This window comes from Anticarsia gemmatalis, chromosome 2, assembly GCF_050436995.1.
Source record: "Anticarsia gemmatalis isolate Benzon Research Colony breed Stoneville strain chromosome 2, ilAntGemm2 primary, whole genome shotgun sequence".
Taxonomy (NCBI): domain Eukaryota; kingdom Metazoa; phylum Arthropoda; class Insecta; order Lepidoptera; family Erebidae; genus Anticarsia; species Anticarsia gemmatalis.
The window spans coordinates 13122929-13135291 of record NC_134746.1 but is presented as its reverse complement, the minus strand read 5'-3'; the positions used below and the strand labels follow the sequence as shown (position 1 = coordinate 13135291).

Sequence of the window (12363 nt, the reverse complement as noted above, 5' to 3'; positions counted from 1 at the left end):
GCGTTATTATTTCACTCCCAGGAACTCATTCATAGACTTACAAGCACAACACTAGAATTCGTTTCCTGAAACCTGTGTCCAAAGCTATCTACAGATGATGTTACTGATAAAAAGAAACGTCAATATTTATAACAAAAATATCTTTATTAAAAAATATTGTTTCACAAAGGTTACTTTAATTTATTTTCACTTAAAATCACAACAAAAACATGCTTATATTATAGTATTTGTAAATGTCCAACTACACTGGGCTAGCGTTAATGCAGCACATTACATTATCACCAATATATTTTTTACTTGGAAGATTTTCATAAGTTTTTCTTTCAGACATTATGTAATTAAACATTTACAAATAAGCCTTACATCCTGCCTTTCACGCGATTCACTGAAACTATACAAAATATGCATATACATAGAGCAAGTAATTTAAACGGCCGGCAGATAAACTTTGCACAGATTTATACCCAAGCACTATTGCCTAAAATATATTTTTTATTAGAAAATATTTTTTTGTGCTCGCCTTCACAATATATGAAATAATTCGTAGTATGAACACTAAACTTTTAGTTTTGACAACGTCTGCGTATATTTTATTAGTCCTACTAAAAATCATTTATATAAAAATGAATTTCGAGCGATCCATATTGCATCAATTCCGAATTTTCGTTTTTTTCTTCATAAAATATCACAAATATTTCTAGGAGTAACTCAATACAAACGGATTTAAATCATACGCAATACAAAAAAAGACAACAGTGCTTGCACAAAATCTTTTTATAGTATATTGCCGCCGACATTTTACAAATGTTTACATTTATAGTAGGTTTACGATGAACTACTTACCAACTCAGTTGATAGACTAGCGAGATATACCGACACTAAGTACAAACTGATTTTTACATCAAACCTGGCCACACACAATCAGAAATTCGACTATCTATAGACACACACCGTAGCCAGTTCATAAGACGACAGCATCGATACATCGCCTTAGTAACCAACGTAAACCCATTTTTATAAAATTTTATACAACAAATATTCTACACTACATCATGAAAATTTTCAATAAATAGTCGACTAAGCATTGGTAAGCATTAAAATTCCATATTACTGTCTTTTAAAAAGTAATAGGAACATTGTTTGTAGTTCCATTCTGCTTCGAAGCAAAATATTCCACTCGGGAATTTAGGCAAGCTTGTAGCTTGTATACGAATAATATGTGATTAATATGACGGTGGACTAGCATTTCCTTTAAACTATAATCACTATAAGAGCCAAAATATATTGAACAATAAGACAGAAACGAACAATGTACATCGCTGTTTTAGATTCAGGCGCTTCAACCGTCAATCGAGTGCACGCTACGCCCGTAGACCGTTCGTAGCGTATACGCTACGAAAGACGTAGACGCTCTACGTACAAATACATGCGTACATAGCAAAATATCAACGGGTTCTGTGATTGAAATGTGATGTTAAAACAATATGAGTGAAGTCACAAGCTATATATCTAATACGTATTGTAGTATTAGATATGTACAATGTGACGTGTTCACATAAGCTGACGGTGTCCGATATAAGTCCTTGTTGAGAGCAGGTACGAGTGTCATTGTGGCGCGGGGGGCTGCTTCATTTGCTTCTGCTGTTCGAGGAGACGCTCTAGAGGAGATGGACCTGGACCGGACCATAGAGACTGAAAATTTAGAAAATTTTACATTAACATTTTGTTAGAGGTGATTTTCTGATTGCTGTATTAAATTGATTCGAAAATTCCAAAATAAATTGGCATAAAAGAGCCGCTCTCATCTTAACTATCACTCATCATCAGTCTAGCCTTTCTTCCAACTATGTTGGAGTCGGCTTCCAGTCTTACCAGATGCAGCTGCACCTACCAGCAAGAGCGACTGCCTATCTGCCCTCAAAAACTTAGTTATGACACTTATCTTAGCTATCACTGATTACACATAATGAGATTTTTATGTATAAAAGTTAGGGAAAACATAATATTGTAAGTAAATAGTAATAGTTATGTAATTACCGGTGGTTGTCGTTGCGCGGCGCCCCACGAGGTAGTGTCGGGCGCGCCGCTGAACAGTGAGTACGTACTGCTTGGAGTCTCGCCGCTCTGGCCTTCACCGCTCTGGAGTACAAGAATATTGTGTTATAACATCAATATAGCCAATAGATGAATGCTTAGGTTCTCAATGTGTAGTATAGTTACATATCGTACTTTAGTTTAACATACACGCACATATGCATATCGAAAATGCGACGACTTTTGTTACCAAACGACACCTACCACCATGAAAAGATTTACACAGTACAGTGTGTATGCAGTAAATGAACAGGGACAAAGTATAGACCCTTCATCATCCGTTAGAATAAAGGCAAACGTTAGTTAGTCTACTCACCCCAACTTGATCCGTATTCTTACTCGCGGCATCAGCGAGCGTCTCATTGAAATTCATATTCAGATTCCTCTGATCCAACACATTGGCTCCAAAGCCGAGTGCGTTCATATCCATCAAGTCTTTGTTCCCCTGGTAACTTATCTGAGGCTTATCTCCCATCTTCATCTGCAGAGGCTGGTAGTTCAACTTGTTGTTAAACTGCGGGTACATTGAAGAATCGTAACTCACTGACGGAGCGTAGGAATTGAAACTGTTTAAAGATGAACTAAAGTTAGGAGAGGTGACCATATTCTGCAGCGCTTGCAACTGTGGCTGACCTATCGCTGACTGTAAGTACCCAGGCTGAGTAAAACCTTCTTGTTTAGGAGCACTTTGCACCTGATTGTATGCTAAATTCTGATAAGGATTAGGTAGATTCGCGTTCAAATGCTGCGAGTAAAAGTTTGGCAGTGGTGTTGCGAAGTTCGCGTTGAAGTTAGCCGCTTGTTCCGGCTTCCACCACACTGGCTGCTGATAATTCTCTGGAGGTTGCTGCTGGTTCCAATTGCGTGGTTGCTGAGCGTTGAACATCGGGTTAGTTTTAAAGCTATCGTCTCGAAATTTATTCTCATTGAACTGGTTGTCTTGAGCCGTTTGCCAGTAGCGGTATTGGTTAGCGAACCGCGGAGGTAGATCGTTCATAAAGTTCTTCTTATCACCAGACATTTGATAGTTGTATTTCTGTCCGTCTTGGAACAGCTCTTGGCGGGAGTTCTGTTTCTGTAGCGCTGCAGTTCTGACGTCAATCTCTTTAGGATTAACGACTGGTAGTCTTATACCTGGGTTATTCATATTCGGTGCATAGTTAGGGTTATAATTTAAACCTTGATTTTGTACTGGGTAGTTTTTCTGGAAGTTCATTCTCGGTCCTTCAGGGAATGGTACATTTGGTCCCCAGTTGGGCGAGGTGGGGTGTTCGAGTCTCTTCGGCTGGAAGGTCTGTGAATTCTGACTGGACTGACTTGGTTTCACTTCTTTCTTATCGTCTTTTTCTACTTTCTTAACCGGTTCCGGTTCAGTGTTGACTAGATGCGGGTAACCGGCTGATTTGTCTTTGAGTGAGAGAATCCCGCCAGTTTTCCTTCCTAGAGGGATGTTGGCGAGAGACTTGATGGCTTTCGGTTGGATCACTTTGGGCTTTTCCTCCTTGCTGTCCGTGGAGTCTGTTGTGGAGTCCGGCGTCGGCGGCGGTGTCACGAATTTCACCTGTGATATAACAATTACAAAATCAAAAAAATATTCGTCAATGTATAAACTAGAAAACTGAATTATGTTTATTGCGAAAATATACTATAGATTTTAATGCATTTGATTTAAGTCTCCTAGGCAAAGCTATTTTTGACAGAGTTTTCATAATTCTTGTATCCTTCTACTGCCTTTGGACACCACAACTGAACACTAAGCGGGAATTAAGCTAAGGGTCTACGTTAGGGGCAATGTTGTAGCTCCTAAGTTAAGGATCTATGTTAGGGGCAATGTTGTGGTACCTGTTTGTTAGTTTCCTCCTGTTTCCTCATGATGGCCGCCATGGCGATGTTGACGCGAGGCTTGCGAGCCTCCTTCTTGTCCTCGCCGCGGCCCTCCTCCGGGATGTCCGGCTCTTGCGTCAACTGTTACAATAACATGTAGCATGTTAGTCCATTAGAAAGACCACTGTACTGGTAGGAAATCATTTGGATAAGAGTTTCAGTAGAGATTGGTTAATTTAAATGTATTTGTGAGAAAACTTTGTAATCAGAGAAGCAGAATAAATAGATTGCGCGCTTAATGATTTGGTTAAAGATATATTGAACTAATAAGGCAGACTTTTATGAAACAATAATATGTAGGTATTTTAAAGGGTACCTGTTGTTCCTCCTGCGTGGCGAGTGCCCGCTCTTCCCTGGCGCGCTCCAGCGAGCCCTGCGGCTTCAGGATACCCACGCGCTTCTCACGCACTACACAGTCAACCACATGTTAGACAAGTGATACAACTGTGCCGGGTTTGTGTAGTGACATCTTAGTTTTAACTAGCTGACCCGCGCAACTTCGCTTGCGTCACATAAGAGAGAATGAAAAAAAAATCCCCGTTTTTGTAACATTTTTCGTTGCTACTCCGCTCCTAATGGCCGTAGCGTAATGATATATAGCCTATAGCCTTCCTCGATAAATGGGTTATCTAACAGTGAAAGAATTTTTCAAATCGGACCAGTAGTTCCTGAGATTAGCGCGTTCAAACAAACAAACAAACAAACTCTTCAGCTTTATAATATTAAGTATAGATATAAAAGTAAGTATATGATTTTAAAGTGATCTCATATACTTATATTTGCAATGCTAGACATATCCTTTTGAATAATAACCCCAACGGCAAAACTCTTTGTGTCAGGATTCTTATCATTACTAAAAAGGGTAGGATTTATCAAGTTGTTAAATGGTACACAGTATTTATTTAAAACACTAAAAGTCACTTGCGAAAGATTTATTTTGGGGCGAATATCTATATGGGATCAACAACATTTAAATATACGGTATACTTTACCTGAAGCGCTTGTTAATATAAGCGTAACAACATCGATATATAACTAAATACTTCTAGAGCTACAACAATATGTACTATCGCATGTTTGATAAGTAATCTACCACATTTATAGGTGGGTCATCCACTATTGAACAAGTTACATTTAAGTCTTTCTACAAGATTGTCAACTTTTTAATATTAATTTTGAGCACTTTTTTGATTCCATTGCTGGCCTTTGCTCAGCTGTGAAACAATATAGGCCTATAATATTCATCTCAAACGGGTTAGGAGTACATACGTGTACGTATACGTCGTGCACGCAATGTTAATTCACGGACCTCAAAAATATTATTGTTTCTTTTGATTCTCAGTTCTCGCATTTCAAAATATTACGTTAAATATTGCATTACCAAAAAATATACACAAAAATATGTAGTACAACAAGTAACCTATAACAAAATAATAATTTAAAAGTACTCTACTTGATAGCCACGTACTATTCAATACTAAACATGCGACACGCTACCCGTATACATGAACACATATATTGTTGTAAGAAAGTGTCAACGAACCAAGCACACTACCTTTCTCCCTGAAGTCGGCCTCCGAGATGACGATGGGCGGGGGCGGCGGCGCGGGCTCGTCGTCCGACTCGTCCTCGGGCTCCGGCGGGCAGGGCGCGGGTCCCGGGCCCGGCCCCGCGCCGCCCGGGGCCCGCAGCTGGGCCAGCGCGCGGGACAGCTGCTCGCCGCCGACTGTCGACGCCGTGAATGTTAGCTTGTCGTCTTCTTCACTATAATAATGAGAAAGGGTTGTTTTGGAAATTAAATCATTTACACGTGCGTCTGAAAAGTATGTATTATATCGTATAGGTAAAGATCTACTATAAAATAAATTTCTGTTATATTCTTCTTTTTGCGGCATTTTTAATTGTTTCGATTAAGACTTTCGAACACGTAATAAGTTTTGGAGATCACGTCTACTGAAATCACAATATACAACACAATGTTAACATAGATACAAATAGAAAAGAAACACACTCCTTTAATTTAGTTGTAAACTGTAGTACTAAATCACTAATAATGCAAACAATATAAAATACAGAATGTAGACAGTTAAATACTCACGTATAGGAGAGGTGTTCAGGAACAAGTTCAGCGAGCTTGACGCCTAGTCTGATGATGCGGTACGCGCGCACTCTCTGCTCCAGCCCCGGCTCGCCGCTCAGACATGTCACCGACACTTCAGCTGGCGACCTGAACAAATACACAGGTTATTACAATATAGGAACAACAATAGAAGCTATTTTTTAGAACAGACCTAACATTCCATGAAACATAAATCTATACTAATATTATAAAGCTGAAGAGTTTGTTTGTTTGTTTGAACGCGCTAATCTCAGGGACTACTGTTTCGAATAGAAAAATCCTTTTTGTGCTGAATAGATCATTTACCGAGGAGTCTCTAAGCTATATAACATCACGCTACGGCTATTAGGAGCGGAGTAGCAACGAAAAATGTAACAAATACGGGGAAAATGATGACCCATTCTCTTTTATGTGACGCAAGCGAAGTTGCGCGAGTCAGCTAGTTTACTATAAACTCGTTAATATATATGAAATGGACAATTGAAAACTTATAACTTCTTAAAATATTACTTTTCAGCGCGTAGAGCTCCGCACCTGAATTTTCAATGCATTTTTTTGTTTCTTTTTACTCTCCATAAAAACCTTTCCCTTGTTTAAAGACAATTTTACAAAAACAAAAAGTAAAATAATTGGTTGAGCTGTTTGTGTTTTGCATTAATTTTTATATAATAGAAAATAATTTTTAACATTACATATCCAATCAATAGACGCACATAAAAACTCTTTAGAACAGTAAGAGATAATTTACATATTATTTTGTCGTAATGATTGGAATATAAGGACACTGGGCGTCAGTAAGAACAAAACTTCAGTGGAATAGTATGTGTACTTACTCTGGTTCATTGTCCTCGGGCTCCTCGTCGAGGTCGGGCACTCGTCCCCCGTACGTGTCCCACGCGGCGTGGTTGGGGAACCGCAGGCCTTTCAGGGCCTTCTCTAGAGGCAAGAACCCGGCTAACTCCTCGTCTTCAGGCAGAGGGACTCTGTCATCTGCAGCGAAAAAAATATTTTCTTGAAAAATACGAAAATTTAATCCTTAATAGCACTATAATAAAATAATGTGTGTATTTTGGGTAGAATTAGATTGTTAAAGAGCTAATGGTGTAGTTATTTTGTAATCACAAACGGTTTAATACATTTATGAATGTAACTAAAACTAAGGTATTATATCTATGAGTCTTTGCAACTAAATATCGATACTAAATATTAGGAAATTCTATGTTCATGCTTTCGCGTTAAAACTGAATGATTTAATGACGTACATTTTTGTACAAATATAATTACAGAATATCACAGTGGTATGCAAAAAGTAAATTTTTGTTCATTTTGCAGTACAAAATAATATAAAAATGGCGGACTTACATTTGTCAGTAAGCTGTGCCGCAGTGGGTGCCAGCATGTTGAGTGTGTGCGCCACGGCGGGCCACAGCGCCGCCACCGCCTGCCACGCGGGGGTGCTGAGGATGGCCGGGTGGTAGGCTGCCCACGATAGCCATACCTTCACTGTGATAACAAAAGTACATATTTTTATACAACCCTCTTAACTCATCCAGCAAGAGTTTTAGAATTTAAAATTGCATTAAAAATGCAAGATCAATACTGAATTTGATATTTCGAAAGGCATACGAGAATAAACAGTTATTAACATAAAGACTTGAGGTAGACCATTTGACGAACCATAAATGTTTTGCAAGTCAGCTTAATTTTAATAAAAAATAAAAACTACAAGTGTAATAATAATTGGAGGTCTAAGTAGATGGCAGTAGGGTGTAGTGTAGTGACCTGCAGGCAGCGCGCGCTGCAGCGGCAACTGTGTGGTGTAGTGCGGCAGCAGCAGCGCCAGCAGCGTGGCCGCAGCGAGCCCGCACGCCGCCCGCGCCGCGCCCGCCTCGTCGCCGCTCAGCGCGCGCTCGTCGCTCAGCTCCTCCGTGGACGAGTGCACCAGCCAGATCAACACGCACGCCATCTAGTAACAACATTATTTACATTCATTAATGTCCTACAAGACTCCCTTCTTCTTCTTGGAAGTATAGCATAATATGGTTAGTAGTCAACCTAGTGTCAAAGGTGTTCAAGCCGCCCGAAGGCCTTTGACGTGGCTTAACGACTGTTATCTTAATTGACAACAACTGGGACCGACTTTTTACGTGTCCTCCAAAGCACGGAGACGCCGAATACCACTATGCGGTTACCCATCTATGGAATGACCACGCCAAGGTTTGCTTAACCCACAGATCGTTTACGGACAACGCGCAACTGGCTACGGGCGCCTCCCGTAGCCAAGACTCCCGGGCTCCGTTGACTAACATCCAAAACCAGTAACAAAGAAACCATAATAATCGCCGCATCACCCCAAAGTAGACTAGCAGATAATATATTATGGTTTAATGCAATACTTTTCTACAACGTTCTATATTAAATTTAAATAAATAAATAAAATAAAATTCATTTAAAATCTACATTTGTACACTATATAAAAACGTACCATGTTTGTTCTTAACTGTATAACTTTTCTAAATAGCAAGTTAATCTTAAATCTTTGTATTTATTACCTTGATGAGAGTCATGGACTCAAAGTTGTCGGTCGCGATGAGCGCGCTCAGTGAAGCATTTAATGAATTTATTATAGCAGCCGCCGTGTCCAGCCTGTAATAGAGAACGAAGAGTACAGAAAATAAGTATCAAAGAACCCTATAAAAATAAAATATACAGGAATGAAAAACTTTCTCCTTTACAGATATATATTTATATTACACGCATAACTAATTTGGTGGTTGCCTTAGGTTCGAACCCTTGAGCACTTGCGTTGAGAGCTAGAGCTCATTTGGCAAAATAAAATTATAAAAAATTCTACACAGTATGCATGATTATAAGACATATTATTATTATGTACTCACTCTTCAACAGTATGTATGTAGTGTATAGCTCTGATGAGCTCTGTGACGTAGGAGTGCGCGTCCAGGCGCGTGGTCACCGCCGCGGGAGACGCCTTGCTCTGATCCGTCACCCCCGGGATCACTGGCAGAGGACTCGCGTCCGAACTGTGAGGAGGAACCATATCGTTAATATACTAATGTCATGATATTTTAGTCTACATATTGTTAGTAGTTGCAGTGTGAAGGACATCGACATGGAGTAAGGTACAACAAAGCTTTATTATGCTTTCTGACGCAGGGAAACGCTCAACTCAAATACAACCATCATCGACACGGCCACCTAAGAAATGTCCGCGTCGAAGATTACTTATTGCAGAGTCTCACCTCTACCAGAGCAGTTTACTTGTGCTAGAGTGAGCATGCCTGGCCTACTCATTAATAACTAGTTAGTAATATAATCATGAATGATTGCACACGGTACCTGGCAGCAGCGGCGGCGGCCCGCAGCGTGCGCGCCAGGTTGGCGGGCGCGGGCGGGAAGGGCGCGCGCACGTGCAGCGAGCGCACGTGCCAGTACAGCGCGCCCAGGCGCCGCCCGCGCCGCCACGCCACCAGCGCCAGCTGGTTGTACGGCTGCCCCGAGTGCGCCGACACCACCAGCGCGTGCCTGCGTGCCGAACGAACCGCTGTTAGCCGACTGACACTGCTTATCGTGAGGTTATATTTACGCGGTGGCGAGCAAAACTGTCTAAAAATAAGTCTCTCGTTTTCAAAGTTCCCCCTACATAAGAAAACGCAAATAAAATTGTCGGTATACTTAACATTATTGCTTGTCCCTACACACAGAGGACGGGGCGACGATAAATATGGTGCTTTGTCTTCAAAAAAAAAGAACATTAATAATCTGTTTGTCATGTTGTTCAGATGCATCCAGATAGGTGGGCTGGTATCGTCACACAATGGATGCCTGAAAGTCGACGACGACGTCGAGGCAGGCCGAGGAAACGTTGGCGCGACGATTTAGACATTTATCTGGAAGAGTGGCAGGAAGTAGCTAACGATAGAGACCGTTGGAGAAGTTTTGGGGAGACCTTTGCCCAACAATGGGACAGTATAGGTAAAAAAAAAAAAATAATATGGTTAGTAACCTGTAGAAAGTATGCGCGACTCTCAGTTGTTGCCTGTAGCGCGCCAGGTCGCCGAGGTGCACGAGGCAGTGCTGGCAGATGTACCGCGCGGACGCGGGGGGCGGCAGGCGGGCCCCCACCGCGCTCTCGCCCGCACCCCACCCCTCCACCAGACCTAGCAGGGAGGCGCGACGTCTGAATAACGAAAATAAAATACAATAATTATTATTCTCAACCACTCCAGCATTGGTTTATCTATGTCAATACTAACATTGTTAACAAAGATTTCATAATATTATTAGTCTGCCCTGAGCATTCTTAATTAGTAATTTAATGACTCAACAACTTTTTACACAATTAAAAAAAAACTGACTTTGTTCTAATTTCATAACAAAATTCAAGGATGGTGCAGTTAAATACTTATAACATTAAATAGTAATAAATAATATAACATTAAATAACAGTTACCTGAATGGTAGATCTAGTTTAAAGGTGCTACAGATCTGGTGTAGCAGGCAGAGATAGAAGCCGGCGGCGGCTTGCAAGACCCATGATAACATCGCCTGACCCTCACTGCGTAGGGGATTCTTAAACAAAACAACATTCATAAAATTATTTAATTGACAAAGACTATCTTTGAAAGCTATTGGGTGACATTGGCATTGGAATGGTGCAACTTGAAAACTTAATCAAAAACAAAGGAGAGTTTGCTAAGGGTAGATAAAAAAACATAATATATACAATACTCAACATGATGTAGTGCCAATTCTAAACTTTTTGTTAAAATAGGATCCATTTCATTCTACATTTTAAACCATAGATAACATAATTCAAATATGAAACATCATCATTATCATCATCAAATGAGTATATTTTTAGTCATACATACTTTCCTGTCCTTGGAGATGGCTTGTAGAGCCTCAATCTGCTGCTTGAAGCCCACATTCCATAAATCTTGTTCCACTTTCTTGTCCAATGCATAGTCGAGATCCAAAACTAGTACTTTTTGATATACCTGTAAATTTTACTATATCTATCAGTAAACACTTAAGATGCATAATAACCAATCTGAAGTGCTCTAAGCAGGACATGTGATTATATGTGAAGATAGAAGGTGGACCAAACCAGTTGTCTGGCAGCCATGAAATGGGTAAAAATTGCAAGGAAGACCTACAACTAGATAGTCAGACTAATGCATGTCTGAGAGACCAGTAGTCTACAGTGGGCTAAATAGATAGATAGTAAACTAATGACTGATTTACCCATATACTTATAGATAACATTATAAGATGAATTATACTAATATTTTGTTTGATATTATTTCACTATTGGTATCTACTTTTAAATTCTGTAAAGTTCTTTTAATGTTTATCTTGATCTATAGTGCTCAATCTAGAACATTTACACAGCACCAAATACAATTAATTATTCCTTTTTTATGGAAACATTAAAATAGAATGGTTACAAAAAAGTATATATTATGTGAATATTGATTTTGAATTTGATTGATTGTGAATTCTACTGTAATGTGAAAGACTTGATATAATTGTTAGAGTGTGTAACTTAATTATATCATGCATTGAAGCTAGGCTGTTAGACTAATGACCTTCTGCAACTGTTGTTGTGTGGCCCATAGACTACGTTCCTGTAGCATAGAAGTTCCACTCTTGAATTTAGATATTTTCTGTTTCAGCTCATCCGCCTCCCTGAATAGAAATAAAACATTATGTCGAAAAATTAAAATTTCTATGACGAAATAATACAAGGTTACAACGACAAAAGAAATTCTAAGCGAAGTTTTCCCACAAGAATTGTGTGACTCAATTGATACAATAACAACGCACAAATTAATTTAATGATCGCTTATTACTAAATAGAATAAACTAGAATTATGAAATAGGTTACTAATAAAATTATCTTTACTCACCTTAACATCTGCACAGCGGCGTTTAAAACCATTATGATAGAGGCTTAGAGCCTCAGCAATTGTCATAGCATTAGGAAATAATCCAAATTAAAATTACGGAATAATGAAATGAAAAACTCTAAAAACAATCGAGATCCATGCACTGTCAAACTGTCAAGGTGACATTAAACGTGAAAATTGCCATTTTTGAATGTAGACGTAATGCGTTCCGATCCTTCGTAATTCAACAGGACATCATTATGATATGTGGTTTAATAAAATGAGAATAATAAACGGACAACTTTAGTCGTTACTTGCAATCCTAATTGCCAACTTAATGCTATTTAATTTAAAGTA

The 12363-nt window shown here is 39.4% G+C and overlaps 1 protein-coding gene across 2 annotated transcripts; it reads right to left on the bottom strand.

Annotated features, from left to right (window-relative positions):
* Positions 1-332: 332 nt before the first annotated feature.
* LOC142985268 (uncharacterized) lies at positions 333-12236 on the bottom strand. Of its 2 annotated transcripts, none has more exons than XM_076133339.1 (18): positions 12028-12236; positions 11707-11806; positions 10990-11115; positions 10569-10687; positions 10122-10295; positions 9455-9640; positions 8995-9138; positions 8650-8743; positions 7880-8063; positions 7460-7600; positions 6931-7087; positions 6077-6205; positions 5522-5742; positions 4295-4386; positions 3937-4059; positions 2411-3655; positions 2038-2139; positions 333-1692 (listed from the first exon to the last, which is right to left on the bottom strand). In XM_076133339.1, the coding sequence occupies exons 1-18, from the start codon at positions 12057-12059 to the stop codon at positions 1606-1608; spliced, it is 3456 nt and encodes a 1151-aa protein (XP_075989454.1). In that variant the 5' UTR covers positions 12060-12236; the 3' UTR covers positions 333-1605. The 2 variants fall into 2 exon arrangements, with proteins under 2 accessions (XP_075989454.1, XP_075989462.1); XM_076133347.1 differs by having other exon boundaries at positions 5534-5742; positions 12028-12235.
* Positions 12237-12363: the final 127 nt, after the last annotated feature.

Coding starts and splice junctions, on each gene's coding strand:
- LOC142985268 (XM_076133339.1), bottom strand. CDS start 12,059: ATGGTTTTAAACGCCGCTGTGCAGATGTTAAG. Junction 11,807..12,027: donor GCCGCTGTGCAGATGTTAAG/GTGAGTAAAGAT, acceptor ATTTCTATTCAG/GGAGGCGGATGAGCTGAAAC. Junction 2,140..2,410: donor AGAATACGGATCAAGTTGGG/GTGAGTAGACTA, acceptor CTTGTACTCCAG/AGCGGTGAAGGCCAGAGCGG.